Below are 14,656 nucleotides of genomic sequence, written 5' to 3' on the forward strand. Positions count from 1 at the left end.
TGACTCTAAATTGACCATAGGTGTGAATGTGAGTGTGAATGGTTGTCTGTGTCTATGTGTCAGCCCTGTGATGACCTGGCGACTTGTCCAGGGTGTACCCCGCCTTTCGCCCGTAGTCAGCTGGGATAGGCTCCAGCTTGCCTGCGACCCTGTAGAACAGGATAAAGCGGCTAGAGAGATGAGTATTGAGGGCCTTTCTGTGCAGAGTTTACATGTTCTCCCCGTGTCTGCGTGGGTTTCCTCCGGGTGCTCCGGTTTCCCCCAAAGACATGCAGGTTAGGCTAATTGGTGGGTCTAAATTGATCGTAGGTGCGAATGTGAGTGTGAATGGTTGTTTGTGTCTGTGTGTCAGCCCTGTGATGACCTGGCAACTTGTCCTTGTAGAACAGGATAAGTGGCTACAGATAATGGATGGATGGACTAATAATATGTGAAAAGTTGGATCATGATAAACTCAACAAGAAGTATGAAGTGGTGCTTGGTAGATGAAGTTTGAAAACCGAGCTATAGGCTCTGAAATATGATTGATATGATGCTTTGCAGCCATTTTTTTGGGGAGATAAGTGAGAGACTTGTCTTATCATCAGACTTTGAGGAGGAGACATGGCGTGCGTCAGTGAGAATGTGGGAACGGTGCAGGGCCGGATAAAGGTGGAGGTCCACGGCTTGAGCCCGGGAGTCAGATTTCAGTGTGTTTGAGGGGGCAGATTGAGTTGAGGGTGAACTGAGGCTGTCTTTGTTCACGAGCAGCTCCTGAAGGTGCGGAGTGGAGCGGAGTGGAGCGGAGCGCGGAGCCTCACTGCACTGCGCCAGCGGGGAAACACACTGCGCCTCACGGCTTCTCCTTCAACAGCACCAGCAACCCATGAGTCACGGAGATATGCCTTTCCTAAGGTGAATGTAATGAATACCTCCTGCCACGATTTGAGTTGTGTTTAGTTCGTTTCTAAGAGGATGTTTCTCCTGTCACCAGAGTGCCGCCGTGCTGCTGTTTGTACCTCGCTGCTGCTGCTGCGCTGTGGCTTTTCCATCCAGCGGTCGCGTTCCAGCTGCAGGACGGTATGGCACCATCCTGCATTCTCGCTTATAATTGCAGGTCCTTTACGCACAGAACAGCGGCGGCTGTAGGTTTTGATTGCATGATAAATTTGCAGTTTCATTCCTTTATAACTCTTTCACAGTTGCCTGTATGGTGAGGACTGTGATTTTATTAATTTATTTAAAGTTTTAAAGAAAATCCTGGCTGAAGATGCAACTCTGACATTTTTCCTTGCTCAGTGAACGAATGAATGAAACTCGTTTCTCCAAAGGTTTGATCATTTCAGTTCACGTAGCTTATCAACCTCACTCAGATGTGCTCTCATTGCCTTGTCACGTTAATGTTTATTATGGAGATGATGCGCTTTTACGCATCCTTTTCCCTTGGGCTTTGCGCAAATGTTTTGAACACCTTCATCACCATCATTCCCAGTCCTGGTGCTGGACCACCTCATGTACTACATGCTTTCGAGTTCTCTCTGCTCGAACACACCCACTTCAAGTTTGCTAATCAGCCAAATAGTTGAATCTGGTGTGCTTGGATTTGGCAGGATCCCAATGAGTCAGTAAACTAAAGAAAAGCTTCAGTGCTTTTTCCCCCTCCTGAATCCAATTGCTGTTACACATTATGATTAGGATGATAGCCTATTTGTTCATGCTGTGAGTTATGAAGTTATGCTATGGATGATGCTGATACAGCAGAATGGGTTTGTAGCTTTACCCAGCATGTACTCAGTTTGAGTACAAATACAGGATGACGATATTCCTTCTCTTAAATTTAAAGGTAGACCGCCTTTCAGATTTTTCAAGTGTAGGTCATAAAAAGAATGACACTGACCCTGAGACCTAATTATTTTTATTTAGTGGACCGAAAGCTCCTGAATTCGAATCACAGACTTTATTCATCTCATCTCATCTCATTATCTCTAGCCGCTTTATCCTGTTCTACAGGGTCGCAGGCAAGCTGGAGCCTATCCCAGCTGACTACGGGCGAAAGGCGGGGTACACCCTGGACAAGTCGCCAGGACATCACAGGGCTGACACATAGACACAGACAACCATTCACACTCACATCTACGGTCAATTTAGAGTCACCAATTAACCTAACCTGCATGTCTTTGGACTGTGGGGGAAACTGGAGCACCCAGAGGAAACCCGCATGGACAACATGCAAACTCCGCACAGAAAGGCCCTCGCCAGCCACAGGGCTCGAACCCGGACCTTCTTGCTTGTGAGGCGACAGCGCTAACCACTACACCACCGTGCCACCCACAGACTTTATTATTTTTTAAAAAATAGAACAATGAATGAATTTAGGGCCACGTAGCCCTAAATTCTCCACTATTTTTTCCTGCTTCACCATAGTGCAATTCAAGATAATACGTCAATGGGGGTTCCCTGTTCGTGCAAGGCATTGTGGGATACAAATTTGAAACAGGAGAGAAAAATGGAGGACGTGAGTGTGAGACTGAACTGTGAAAGACCAACTACAGTAACAGAAAGTGAGAAGAAAAGACGTTATGTTGCGAAGGAAAGGAAACACAGGACCAAACTAATAAATAAATATCAGCGCTCAGCGAGCACCTCGGTGTGATCAGCTGTTCGTTTAGCGACAGAATAATATAACTGTCAGTGCACGGTCATGCGCACACGGACTTCCTTTGTCTGCTTGACTGCGCGAAGCGAGCCATTTCATGCACATTATTTGCTCGGGAATCCCCTCAAATTAAATAACTCCCAGCTGTAGAATGGCCTGATATTTTGTGAGATGTTACAGAAATAAACATATATCACAATGACCAAATTTCAGATGGAACTAAATTTCACCGATTTTATGAAAGTGAAGGGCTGCCTCGCTTTAAACTGTTTTCATCATAATTTGATACTATTTCAAATTTATGATATGATTTAATGTGTATAAAATGTTGCAAAGGTTGAGGGCAGCGTACATTTTCTTTGTTCATATAACTTTATTATGAATTTGAACTAAATGTACCTTTCAGTCCTTGCTCATTTATACAACATTACGTTGACACAAAACCTCTTTATCTGATTCCTACATTTATGGCATTTGACAGATGCTTTTATCCAGAGTGACTGGACATCACATTTATCTAATCTTTTGTAACAGAGCTTGAGGATTTAGGGGTTAAGGGCCTTGCTCAAGGGCCCAGCAGTTCTGGGATGTTCTGGGATTATGACATTCTGATCAGCAACTCAATGCGTTAACCATTGAGCTACTGCTGCCTTGGCTATGCCAAGCCGCTGTATTGACACTCATTTTCACTTCACTGTATAAGAATGAGCACCTTGCTGCAGTTCTGAATTATTATTATTATTATTATTATTATTATTATTATTATTATTATTGGAATTCTTACCTTCGTGGAAATGAAGTGAACATACCATACGGTTTTTGACCTCTCTGTTCAACACAGAGTCCCGCTGAATGTTTGCGAGCCATTTTTCCCTTCTATGTTTAGAAATCTCTCTAGTTCCCCCCCCCCCCCCCATGATGAATTACTTTTGGTAAATAAAAAAATAATCTGATGTCTTTGTTTCGTTCAAAACGATTTGCACATCCAAAAATGCAGTAAAACCTTCCCATACCAGTCAATAACAACTATCTCATCTGAATGAAGCAGTACAAGCATGCCTCCTGTCATGGCAGCATAGTTACCATTGCTATGGGGGTCATGTGATGGTGCAAAGCCTCGATATAAAGTACAGGTGCTGAATTTGAGGTGTTCTCTCTGCTGAACAGTCCAGGGATGGGTTTCCCAGGAGCATCGCAGCACAAAGATCATTGTTAAAGGGTAGAGTGAGCAGTACAATGAACACTCTCTCTCCTAGTTAAGATGCTCTTAGTGTTAAGAGGCTTTTGGGAAACCCACCACAGATTATTCTGACCTGCCACCAGCTGCCAAAATACAGACTGAGCTGGTCAAACTGGTAGACTACCTTTACCAATTTAAGCTATTTTCTAGCTTGTCTAATCTAATCACTAAAGGTTTGAAATATTCTAATTCTCATACCTACTTTTTATTATTATTATTATTATTATTATTATTATTATATTTTTTTCTAAAACGTTTAACTTGTCTATGATGTCAAATTAGTAGCAGGAATTTGGAAACTGTTTCCTTTCTCTTAGAACTTACCATAAAATAATAAAGAAGGTCTACCAGTTTGGTCAACTTGGTATGTGGTTTTGCTGGCAGCTGGTCAGAATAAGCTGGACATTTTCAGAAGATAAGTGCTCATCTTTCAGAACTAGCAAATTAAGTTTGCGCCTTTACCATCAGTTAGAAGACTAACTGAAGATGCAGTCATGGACTGATAAATCATCCCTTGTGTGCATACCTCAAGGTCAGTGCCACTGAAAGACATCCTGTAATTTTAACCACAGATTACCCCTGTAATGAGTGATGGGTGACCAAATGCAGTCCATACATCTGTATGAATAGCTAATACATAGCTATTATGCCAAAGTATGGGGACCATATAATCACCCATTAAGGGTGACATTACATACAAAAGTTGGATTGTGTTCAGACTGTAAAATGATGTTGTAAGCTCATAGTAGACCCTGTTACGAATGACTGGCTCCAGGCATCGAGAAATGAAGCATGCCAAGCAATCACATATTTGACCTTGCCATATTTTGATAGCAAGGCCATTATGATGGAAGTGCTGGTAAACATTTTACCATTGATGCAACTGTTGTAAACATGCCAGCTTGTCAATTACTTTGGTGACAGAGTAGTCTCTAGAGCAAGATATCCTGGTTTATGTACTGAGAAATTGACTTCCAGGTACATTTCAGAGGTTGAAGTAGATGTTAAAGGGCAGCTTTGGAGTGAATATTTGGCTGACATCAGGGGATCTCATCTCATCTCATTATCTCTAGCCGCTTTATCCTGTTCTGCAGGGTTGCAGGCAAGCTGGAGCCTATCCCAGCTGACTACGGGCGAAAGGCGGGGTACACCCTGGACAAGTCGCCAGGTCATCGTAGGGCCAGAGCTATCCTGTTAGAGAAAACTAATCAGTGCCTTCTCAATCAGATTTCAGACTGAGTATTGCTGTGGTATTAACAACATTAAATGCTAGATTTATGCTGCAATGCTTCAACAGTTTTTGAGACTACTGAGTTTGCACATCCGTTGTGGAGAGATTTTGATGATGGCACTTATGGAGAAGATGTCTTTGTGTCAGTAAGTGATGCTTATTACTGTATAGAGCACTTTCTGAAGCTGTGACAGAACTGAGCTGTTGTATGGTTGACATTTGACTTCTGTACTTCTATGACTCATCATGCAAGAGAACACAGCCAGCAGTGTTGTGCATTTGCCAGGCAGCCCATTTGAGGACAAATATTTCCAGCCACAGCTGTAAACACACATGAAATAAAGCCGTTGCTCTGGAAACAGCTTTGCTGTGTATTCGCCGGAATGTGAACTCTTTTCTAATTCAAATGATTGTTTGATTCACATGGTTGAGGTTTGTAGTAGTGTTAATGGTCATTCACACAGTCTGCTTGGTGTGCGGTTAGTGAGGCATCAGTGTGAGTTTTGCCATCAGCATATTGAGGTTTTCAAGGTACTCTTTTATTGCCCTTGGCTTGAAGTAAACCCACAGCTATCTTATCAGCAAAACCTTGACTCTCCATGAGAGAATAAGCATTTTTGTGTCCAAGAGCTCTAAACCAAATTAATAATTCTTGTATTAGTTTTTTCATTAATGTTGCACTGTGTATGTTCCAGGGATGAAATGTCCTCATTTGACCCTCCTTAGAGAAGTATGAAAACAGACATATTGAACGAGGCACCTGTAGCACTTCTGTTCTAGGTCTATGATTTTATCTTATCAAATTAGCTTTATTTAGCATATTAGTCTCAGTTAGGCTGTGGGTGGCATATGTGTGTGTGCGTATGCCCCACAGGTTGGATGTGAGAATGAAGAGAAAGAGTTTTTCTGGGAAAAGATGGATGAAGTGGTAGAACGTATACCGAGGGAGGAGTGCGTGCTGATAGGAGCAGATTTCAACGGACATGTTGGCGAGGGAAACAGAGGAGATGAGGACGTGATGGGCAGATATGGTGTAAGAGAGAGAAATGTGGAAGGGCAAATGGTGGTTGATTTTTCAAAGAGGGTGAATTTGGCAATAGTCAATGCATACTTTGAGAAGAAAGAGCAGCACAGGGTGGAGTTTAAGAGTGGAGGAAGAGCTACACAGGTGGACTACATACTCTGCAGAAGGGGTAACCTGAAGGAGATTGGAGACTGTAAAGTGATGGCAGGGGAGAGTGTAGCTAGACAACATCAAGTGGTTGTGTGCAGGATGAGCTTGAAAGTGAAAAAGAGGAAGCGTGAAATAGTGGAGCCGAAGATTAAGTGGTGGAAACTAAAAGAGTTTGAACATCAGAAGGAGTTTAGGGAAGAAATGAGACGAGCATTGAGTGGTCATGGAAGTCTGCCAGAAGATTGGAATACTACTGCTGTACTAGTAAGAGAGGCAACAAGGAAGGTGCTAGGGTGGTCATCGGGAAGGAGGAAGGAAGACAAGGAGACATGGTGGTGGAACAAAGAAGTGCAGGAAATTATAAAAGAGAAGAGGCTAGCAAAGAAGAATTGGGACGATCGGAGAGATGAGGAAAGCAGCCGGTTATACAAAGAGACGAGACAGAAGGCAAAAAGAGCGGTAGCGAAGGTGAAAGCAGATGCATACCAGGAGTTGTACGAAAGACTGGAGACCAAAGAAGGAGAGAAAGACCTGTACAGACTAGCTAGGTAGAGAAACAGGGAAGCGAGGGATGTACAGCAGGTAAGAGTGATGAAAGATGTAAATGGAAATGTGCTGACAAAGAGAGTGTATTAAGAAGGTGGAAAGAGTACTTTGAGGATTTATTAAATGAGGAGAATCCAAGAGAGAAAAGGTCAGATTCGTTGAAGACAGCAAATCAGGAAGCAGAGTTGGTTAGTAAGGATGAGGTGAGGGCAGCCATGAAAAGAGTGAAGACTGGGAAAGCAATTGGACCAGATGGTATCCTGATTGAGGCTTGGAGATGTTTGGGTGAGATGGCTTTGGAGTTCCTCATGAGATCCTAGAGAATGAGAAAATGCCAAATGAATGGAGAAAGAGTGTGCTAGTCCCAATATACAAGAATAAGGGAGAGGTACAGAGCTGCAGTAATTACAGAGGAATAAAATTGATGAGCCACACCATGAAGCTATGGGAAAGGGTATTGGAGGCGAGATTGAGAAGAGAGGTAGCAATCTGTGAACAGCAGTATGGGTTTATGCCAAGGAAGAGCACGTTGGATGCAATTTTTGCTTTAAGAATGTTAATGGAGAAGTACAGGGAAGGCCAGAGAAAGCTACATTGTGTGTTTGTAGACCTGGAGAAGGCATACGATAGAGTGCCGAGAGACGAGTTATGGTATTGTATGAGAAAGAGTGGAGTGAATGAGAAGTATATTAGAGTGGTGCAAGACATGTATGAGAACAGTGAAACAGCAGTGAGGTGTGCAGTTGGAACAATGGTTCCCTAATTGGGAGCAGCCAAAAGAAGAAGAAGGCTGTGGGTGGCACGGTGGTGTAGTTGTTCGCACTGTTGCCTCATAGTAAGAAGGTTTTGGGTTTGAGCCCAGTGGTTGATGGGGGCCTTTCTGTGTGGAGTTTGCATGTTCTCCCTGTGTCTGTGTGGGTTTCCTCCAGGTGCTCCAGTTTTCCCCACAGTCCAAAGACATGCAGTTAGGTTAACTGGCTACTCCAAATTATCCATAGGTGTGAATGTGTGTGTGAATGGTTGTTTCCCAAGCCAGGAACTGGGAGGGTTGTGCCAGGAAGGGCATTCAGTATAAAACAAAAAACAAACCAAAAAAAAAAAACCAACAACACTAGGCTCCAATTAATATGACATGTGGGTCAGTAGGGTCCACATGGCAGTGACCCCATACACATAAGTGGGAAAGCTGGAAGAAGTGAGTCTCAGTTAAGATTCATTCAGTGTTTTATAATACAGTAGAACTACATTCCGTAATTGCAGATGATCATATATCATAGCTTTGCAGGCTACAGGTCCTAGTTACATTGCAAACAATCAGAAGTTATTCACAAAAAATCTTTATCACTCAGGTGGGGGGGTCTTGTGATATGTATGACTTTGTAACTTGTTCTACTCATTTCATGCCCTGCATCTCGAACTATGTCTGTTAATCATGTTAAGACAACACTCACTACGTTTACATGCACATAGAGAGAATCGAATTTCTGCCGTTGCTCAACTGAAATCGAAGTTCAAAATGCCATGTATACACCTTAATTCGGCTGAAATTGAACCGAACTTGATTTCTCGGAATCGAGCTACACGACCTAGTTTATGCGATTTCTGCCGAGCTACTTTGTGCATGTATACCCTATCGAGCTAGTTGTCGAGCTACTTCTGGAAGTGACGAGTGACGAGACCACAAGCAGGAAACACAACAGCCTCGGTCGGCATGACAACAGTAGTAGCGAGCAGCAGAAGAGGTCAGGAGGAACAAACGAAGAAGAGAAAATGGCGATGTAGAGCTCTCTGAAGTGTGGGTGGAGCACAGAGGACGGCAGGACAAAGCTTCTGGTACTAATAGGCTTTTTATTGTCAGACTTTTCAGTTTAACAGCCTACTTTTATTCTTGAGAGAAAAACACACACACACACACACACACACACACGCGCGCGCGCTGTGTTCTAGTCCCGGGATGAGCTGTCCCCTCTGCTCTCCCTCTGCCTCCTTAAATAGGGCGCGGTTACTGGGAAGACACACAAACACAGGTTAATTACCGTCAGGTGAAGTGATTCTGCCACTCACCTTCCCTGGCTCCGCCCTCCTGTCACAGACCGGCGCTTGACCACGCCCCCACTGCCACAGGCAAGCAGAAACGTGCACTTCTGGAGCAATGAGGAGACAGAGTTCATGCTCATTCAGCTTAAGGAGCTGAATATATTAAAATTCATGGACGGGAGAAAAACGCGCAATGGAGAACACGGAACTGATAACTTTGTTTACACTCTTGAATAGCTCTTCTTCATGACGACAACCAGAAGTGTACCAACACGATGGGGCGTGTTGCGCCACCTGTGGCTCGGGTGCACAATGCACCTCACACAATAGCTCGATTTCAGTTGTGTGCATGTACGATTGGATTTCTCTGGCACCCTGCTGGGACCTTCAGCTCGATTACCGACAGCAGCTCGATTTGGATGTGCATGTAAACGTAGTGACTGAAAAGTCAAAACCGTAATTGATTCCTCAGCTTAGGCAGAAGTTTTCTGAGAGACTAGATGGATTCAATAGTCATGTGATTTTTCTCTTATGAGGAAAAAAAAATCAAAGATAAAAATCAATTGGCAAAACAGTATGCAAATTCTGGATATTGGAAAATTTGAAAAAAAAAAAAATTTTTAAAATAACTTTACCAAAAATTTTATTTTGCCATAACTATCAAATCAATGACTGCGAGCTGGCCCAGTAGTTAGTGTGTCCACCTCTTGACCGGGAGATCACGAGTTGTACTTGCGGTTGGGTCATACCAAAGACCATCATAAAAATGGTACCTACTACCATCTGGCAAGGCACGCTGCAATACAGATGCGAGTGGGGAGTCAAACTCTCATGGTTACCAGAGGACTAGACACCCAACGGAGATCAGCGCCGCACCCATACGCCTTAAAGAGCTGGTTAGTACTGGGACAGGAGACTGCCTGGGAAGACCAGATTCTGGCGTGAGAAGGACTTTGACTTTTTATCAAATCAATGATAATGTTTGTTTTTATATCTTGGAGAAACTTTTAATTCATGTGGTTTACATGCACACCCTTTGAAAAGAAGCCTCCATCAAACACCATAAAAGGTTCATTCGTTTTGACCCTTTTCTAAAGAGCTAGAGCTCTTCGTCATGAAATATAACCCTGGAAGACCACTTTATTTAATAGTATAAATTTGAATACAATCCAACATACTCTTGCCTGTCGATTTGTTGAGGGCCTTTCTCAAGCGTCCAGCAGTGGTGAGCCACTAGTTCAGAATCATAACCCATTTCCCAAAGCCATTTACCTAAAAATTCTCATTTTAAGACCACCAGAAAGTATAGCTAGTATAGCCAGATACTGATTGAAAATCTCACTTGGAGCTGTGAGCTCTTTAATTAGCATATGGTGATATTAGGTTTCACTGACAGAACTTCCAAAAAGTGGTTAGAGGGAAAACAATCAGCCTTTTTTTAATAAAGAAAGACCCATGTGTGTCAGCCAAAAATATCTCCAGTCCCGACTTTGGTATTAGGTTTCTCAAAGACATTTGGAGAAGATATAGAGAATCATCTATTAAAATGAAGAAACAGATCCAAGCCCTTGACCTTTAATTTTTTAACGATATTGTATTTCGTTGTGTGGGTCAGACCATGGCGAACCACCTTTGAAACAGATATGGCTGTATTTTGTCTTTTATTAACCTGTTTATGGTGCATGGTGACTATGGGTGGGATTTTGGACCATAGAAGAAGATTGTGAAAATGTTTAAAAGGCAGTAATGTTATATGAACATCATGTATCATAGTATGCCTCTATAACAGCTGCTGAAGCTGCAAATAATAAGCTCATGTAATGTATGAAGGCCAGCTGTGTTTTAGTTTCAGCATTATGAATCAGTGTAGGATGCACAAGTGGGAGATTTTCCTCAGCAGCACAGAAATATATTCCTTCAGCTTCTGGAAAAAATGAAGCAGAGGACGCAAGCATGTCCAGAGGAAGTCTTCAGTGGAGTGCAAACATGGACTGTAGAAAAAAGACTTATCTTTTGTTCCAGTGAGTCTTAGAGAAGAGAAAAGCATTATAGCTAAGCTAAAAAATTGGAAAATAATTTCCATTTTTAGTTTGTTCAGTGTTATTGATTTAATTCCTATCCTGCTCATGCAACATTTTTTTAAATAAAAAAAAATCAGTAATTGTCTTTGAACATTAGCTACTAGCTGTAGCATCACTGTGTGGCTTCTATTTCGCCATGTTGTGCATGTTAAGATGATACAGACTCCATGTTTTTTGCACCTTGAGAGCATTTTTTGATATCCTGTTGTCTGATGGTTCTCAGAGCACATGCATTCTTGGTTTGTGGTGGCCTGTGCAATGCCTAAACAGTACCTCAAGTTCATCTGCATAGCATCTGCTCATTGACCATAGCAGTGTCCCTGCAGCTCCAGAGACATCCTCCTTCACAGAACGTCTGTTCCATCTCAAAGTGCTGCACCATCTCAAAGCAAAACTACCTACCTGTTAGGTCAGATTGTGTACTCATAGCTATGCCATGTATTTTGAGTTTGTATATATTACCGAAATGCTTAGGCAAGTGGACATCATAACAAAACATTTTATAAGCAACATATCCCCCTGTTGTTAAGCACGAATGGTGACTGTTTCTATTCCACTCCCTGCTGGTTGTGTGATCTCAACAGGAACATCCAAACAATAGCACTGGAAAACATGGCGCCGTTTGAAGCGGCATGACCGGAGCTGATCGAAAATGGCAAGTGTTGATATGATGACGATGGAGAAAAGTAAAACAGAAATGTGTGACAGGATTGTTCCATAATCTGCATGACATGTCATAGCCATTGGAAATATAAATGCTATGTGCAGCTTTGGCAAAGTACTGACCAAATTGTATTGGGTAAAGAGATGAAGTGTAGTCACAGGAAAGAGATTAAAGTTTATGCTATTGCCAGTGTTTGAGATCAGTGTTCTGTTGGTCATTGCTTACTGTAATTACACATCAATTTCAGTACTAAATAAGTTGGCCTTCACAATGTGTGAGACAGATAGAACTAACCTGTTACCTGTTCAGGTAGAATCATTGTACTATATTCACTATTATACATAATCACCATGATTGTAGCTCTTCAACACAGTTATATCAATATCTTAAAACCATCATTGGTATTGGTTTTTTAAGACAATTGACAAATCCCTCAAAAATACAAATAGCCATTTATGGTTCCAGGCTTTCATTCCTCACTCTTGTAACTACATACCTTTCCGATTAATTTCACTTCTTCTTCTTTCGTATGATGTATACAAACTACAAAATCTACAAAGTCAAATCCAGGCAAGGATGGCATAGGTTGTTTTGTCCAGTACTATGAATCCCCCAGTGAAACACCATATATGGCAATCATTCACAGTGTGGTGAATTGTTTGGTCTTGGTGGCCACAGTCGCAGGCAGAGCTGTCTGCCATTCCCCATTTATGCAGACAGTGTCTTGTTCTTGCATGGAGGGTGCGTATGCGGTTCAGTGTCTGCCACTGCTTGTGTGGGAGGTTGAAACCATTTGGCTTCACTGTGGGATCTGTAATGATGGTGTGGTCCCAGTTGGAGCTGGCATCTGCCCATGCCCTGTGCCATTCAGTCTTGACATCAAAGTTGTCCAGAGATTCAAAAGACAACCAGACAGGCTTGCAAGACTTTAAATGCATGGACAGCAGGTTGTTGAGGTCATCATGAATGGGAAGGTCAAGGTTGGCCTCAATGGCAATCATGTCCTTCATCATTCTTTCCTTTCTGCATATGTCAGGGGGAATGATGTGAGAGAAGACAGGGGGTTACGGAAAAGGAGTTGATTTCAGTGTCTTTGTGACCACTCGCAAAGTTCAAGACTGTGTCAACTTGTTTGGTATGGCAGCTGTTGGCCCAGGTTGTTGAGTAGTACTTTGCTGTTGAGTGGACGAGGGCTAGACTTGCAGTGTGAAGGGTGTTTGCCTTGGCTCCCCAAGAGTTGCCTGCAAGCTTCCTTATGATGTTCACCTTTGACTTCAGTTTGTCAGCTACTATCTTCATGTGATCATGATATGTGAGGGTGCGATCAAGAGTGACCCTAAGGTATTTTGGAAACTCCTCATTCCTCACTGGTTTCACTAGTTTCATTAGTTTCACTAGAGTGACTCAACAATATTTCCACACCCTCAACGATAACTTTGCTTTATGCTAAATCAAAAGATTGAGTCAGAGAGGCATGGCGGTGTGGTGGGTAGTGTTGCAGTGTTGCTGCGTCACAGCTCCAGGGTCCCTGATTTGGTCCTGAGCTTGGGCTGCAGTCTTTGTACCGTTATCAAAAAGAAGTATACTTCAAGTTTATTTTATTAAGTATACTTAAGTAAAGTTAAAGTATATTTCCTTAAGTATATTTTTGTGTACCAAGTATACTGATATCAATGTACTTACAGTATACTTGTAAGTAAACTAATCTAATACTTCTTGGGACTGAATTGGCTCACTTTTAGTTGATAAAAAGTATACTTTAAGTCTGACAGAAGTAAACTCTGAGTATACAACTAGTATTTTTTATTTTGTACTGCAAGTACTGTATACCACAAGTAAACTTATATACTAATAGTTTACTAGTTCTATACTTGTAGTCCACTCTTTAGCTTACAAAAGCATACTTCATAGCATACTGGAAATATACGATGAGTTGACTTGTTTTATACTTCTAGTCCACATTTTAGTTTACTAAAGTATACTTTGTGGTGGGCGGCACGGTGGTGCAGTGGTTAGCGCTGTCGCCTCACAGCAAGAAGGTCCTGGGTTCGAGCCCCGGGGCCGGCGAGGGCCTTTCTATGTGGAGTTTGCATGTTCTCCCCGTGTCCGCGTGGGTTTCCTCTGGGTGCTCCGGTTTCCCCCACAGTCCAAAGACATGCAGGTTAGGTTAACTGGTGACTCTAAATTGACCGTAGGTGTGAATGTGAGTGTGAATGGTTGTCTGTGTCTATGTGTCAGCCCTGTGATGACCTGGCGACTTGTCCAGGGTGTACCCCGCCTTTCGCCCGTAGTCAGCTGGGATAGGCTCCAGCTTGCCTGCAACCCTGTAGAAGGATAAAGCGGCTAGAGATAATGAGATGAGATGAGATACTTTGTGGTATACTGGAAATATACTATTGGTTTACTTGTTACACACTTCTAGTCCACTTTTTAGTTTATAAAAATATACTTTATAGCATATTGGAAATATACTATTAGTTACTGGTTATATACATCTAGTCCACTTTTTAGTTTTGAAGTACAGTGGTGCTTGAAAGTTTGTGAACCCTTTAGAATTTTCTATATTTCTGCATAAATATGACCTAAAACATCATCAGATTTTCATCCAAGTCCTAAAAGTAGATAAAGAGAACACAGTTAAACAAATGAGACAAAAATATTATACTTGGTCATTTATTTATTGAGGAAAATGATCCAATATTACATATCTGTGAGTAGCAAAAGTATGTGAACCTTTGCTTTCAGTATCTGGTGTGACCCCCTTGTGCAGCAATAACTGCAACTAAACGTTTCTGGTGACCGTTGATCAGTCCTGCACACCAGCTTGGAGGAATTTTAGCCCATTCCTCTGTACAGAACAGCTTCAACCCTGGGATGTTGGTGGATTTCCTTACATGAACTGCTCACTTCAGGTCCTTCCACAACATTTCGATTGGCTTAGGGTCAGGACTTTGACTTGGCCATTCCAAAACATTAACTTTATTCTTCTTTAACCATTCTTTGGTAGAACAACTTGTGTGCTTAGGGTTGTTGTCTTGCTGCATGACC

At 42.3% G+C, this 14,656-nt stretch overlaps 1 protein-coding gene across 2 annotated transcripts in view; it reads left to right on the forward strand.

Annotated features, from left to right (window-relative positions):
- The first annotated feature begins 608 nt into the window (after positions 1–608).
- The window catches only part of LOC132887089 (collagen alpha-1(XVIII) chain-like), a 214,242-nt gene continuing 200,194 nt past the window's right edge, over positions 609–14,656 (forward strand). For both annotated transcript variants that reach the window (XM_060922455.1, XM_060922456.1), the window contains exons 1-2: positions 609–894; positions 974–1,059. In XM_060922455.1, coding sequence (XP_060778438.1) covers positions 866–894; positions 974–1,059 — 115 coding nt within the window. In that variant the 5' untranslated portion in view covers positions 609–865. The remainder of the gene's footprint in view (positions 895–973; positions 1,060–14,656) is intronic.

Source organism: Neoarius graeffei, chromosome 5 (assembly GCF_027579695.1).
Source record: "Neoarius graeffei isolate fNeoGra1 chromosome 5, fNeoGra1.pri, whole genome shotgun sequence".
NCBI classification, from domain to species: Eukaryota; Metazoa; Chordata; class Actinopteri; order Siluriformes; family Ariidae; genus Neoarius; species Neoarius graeffei.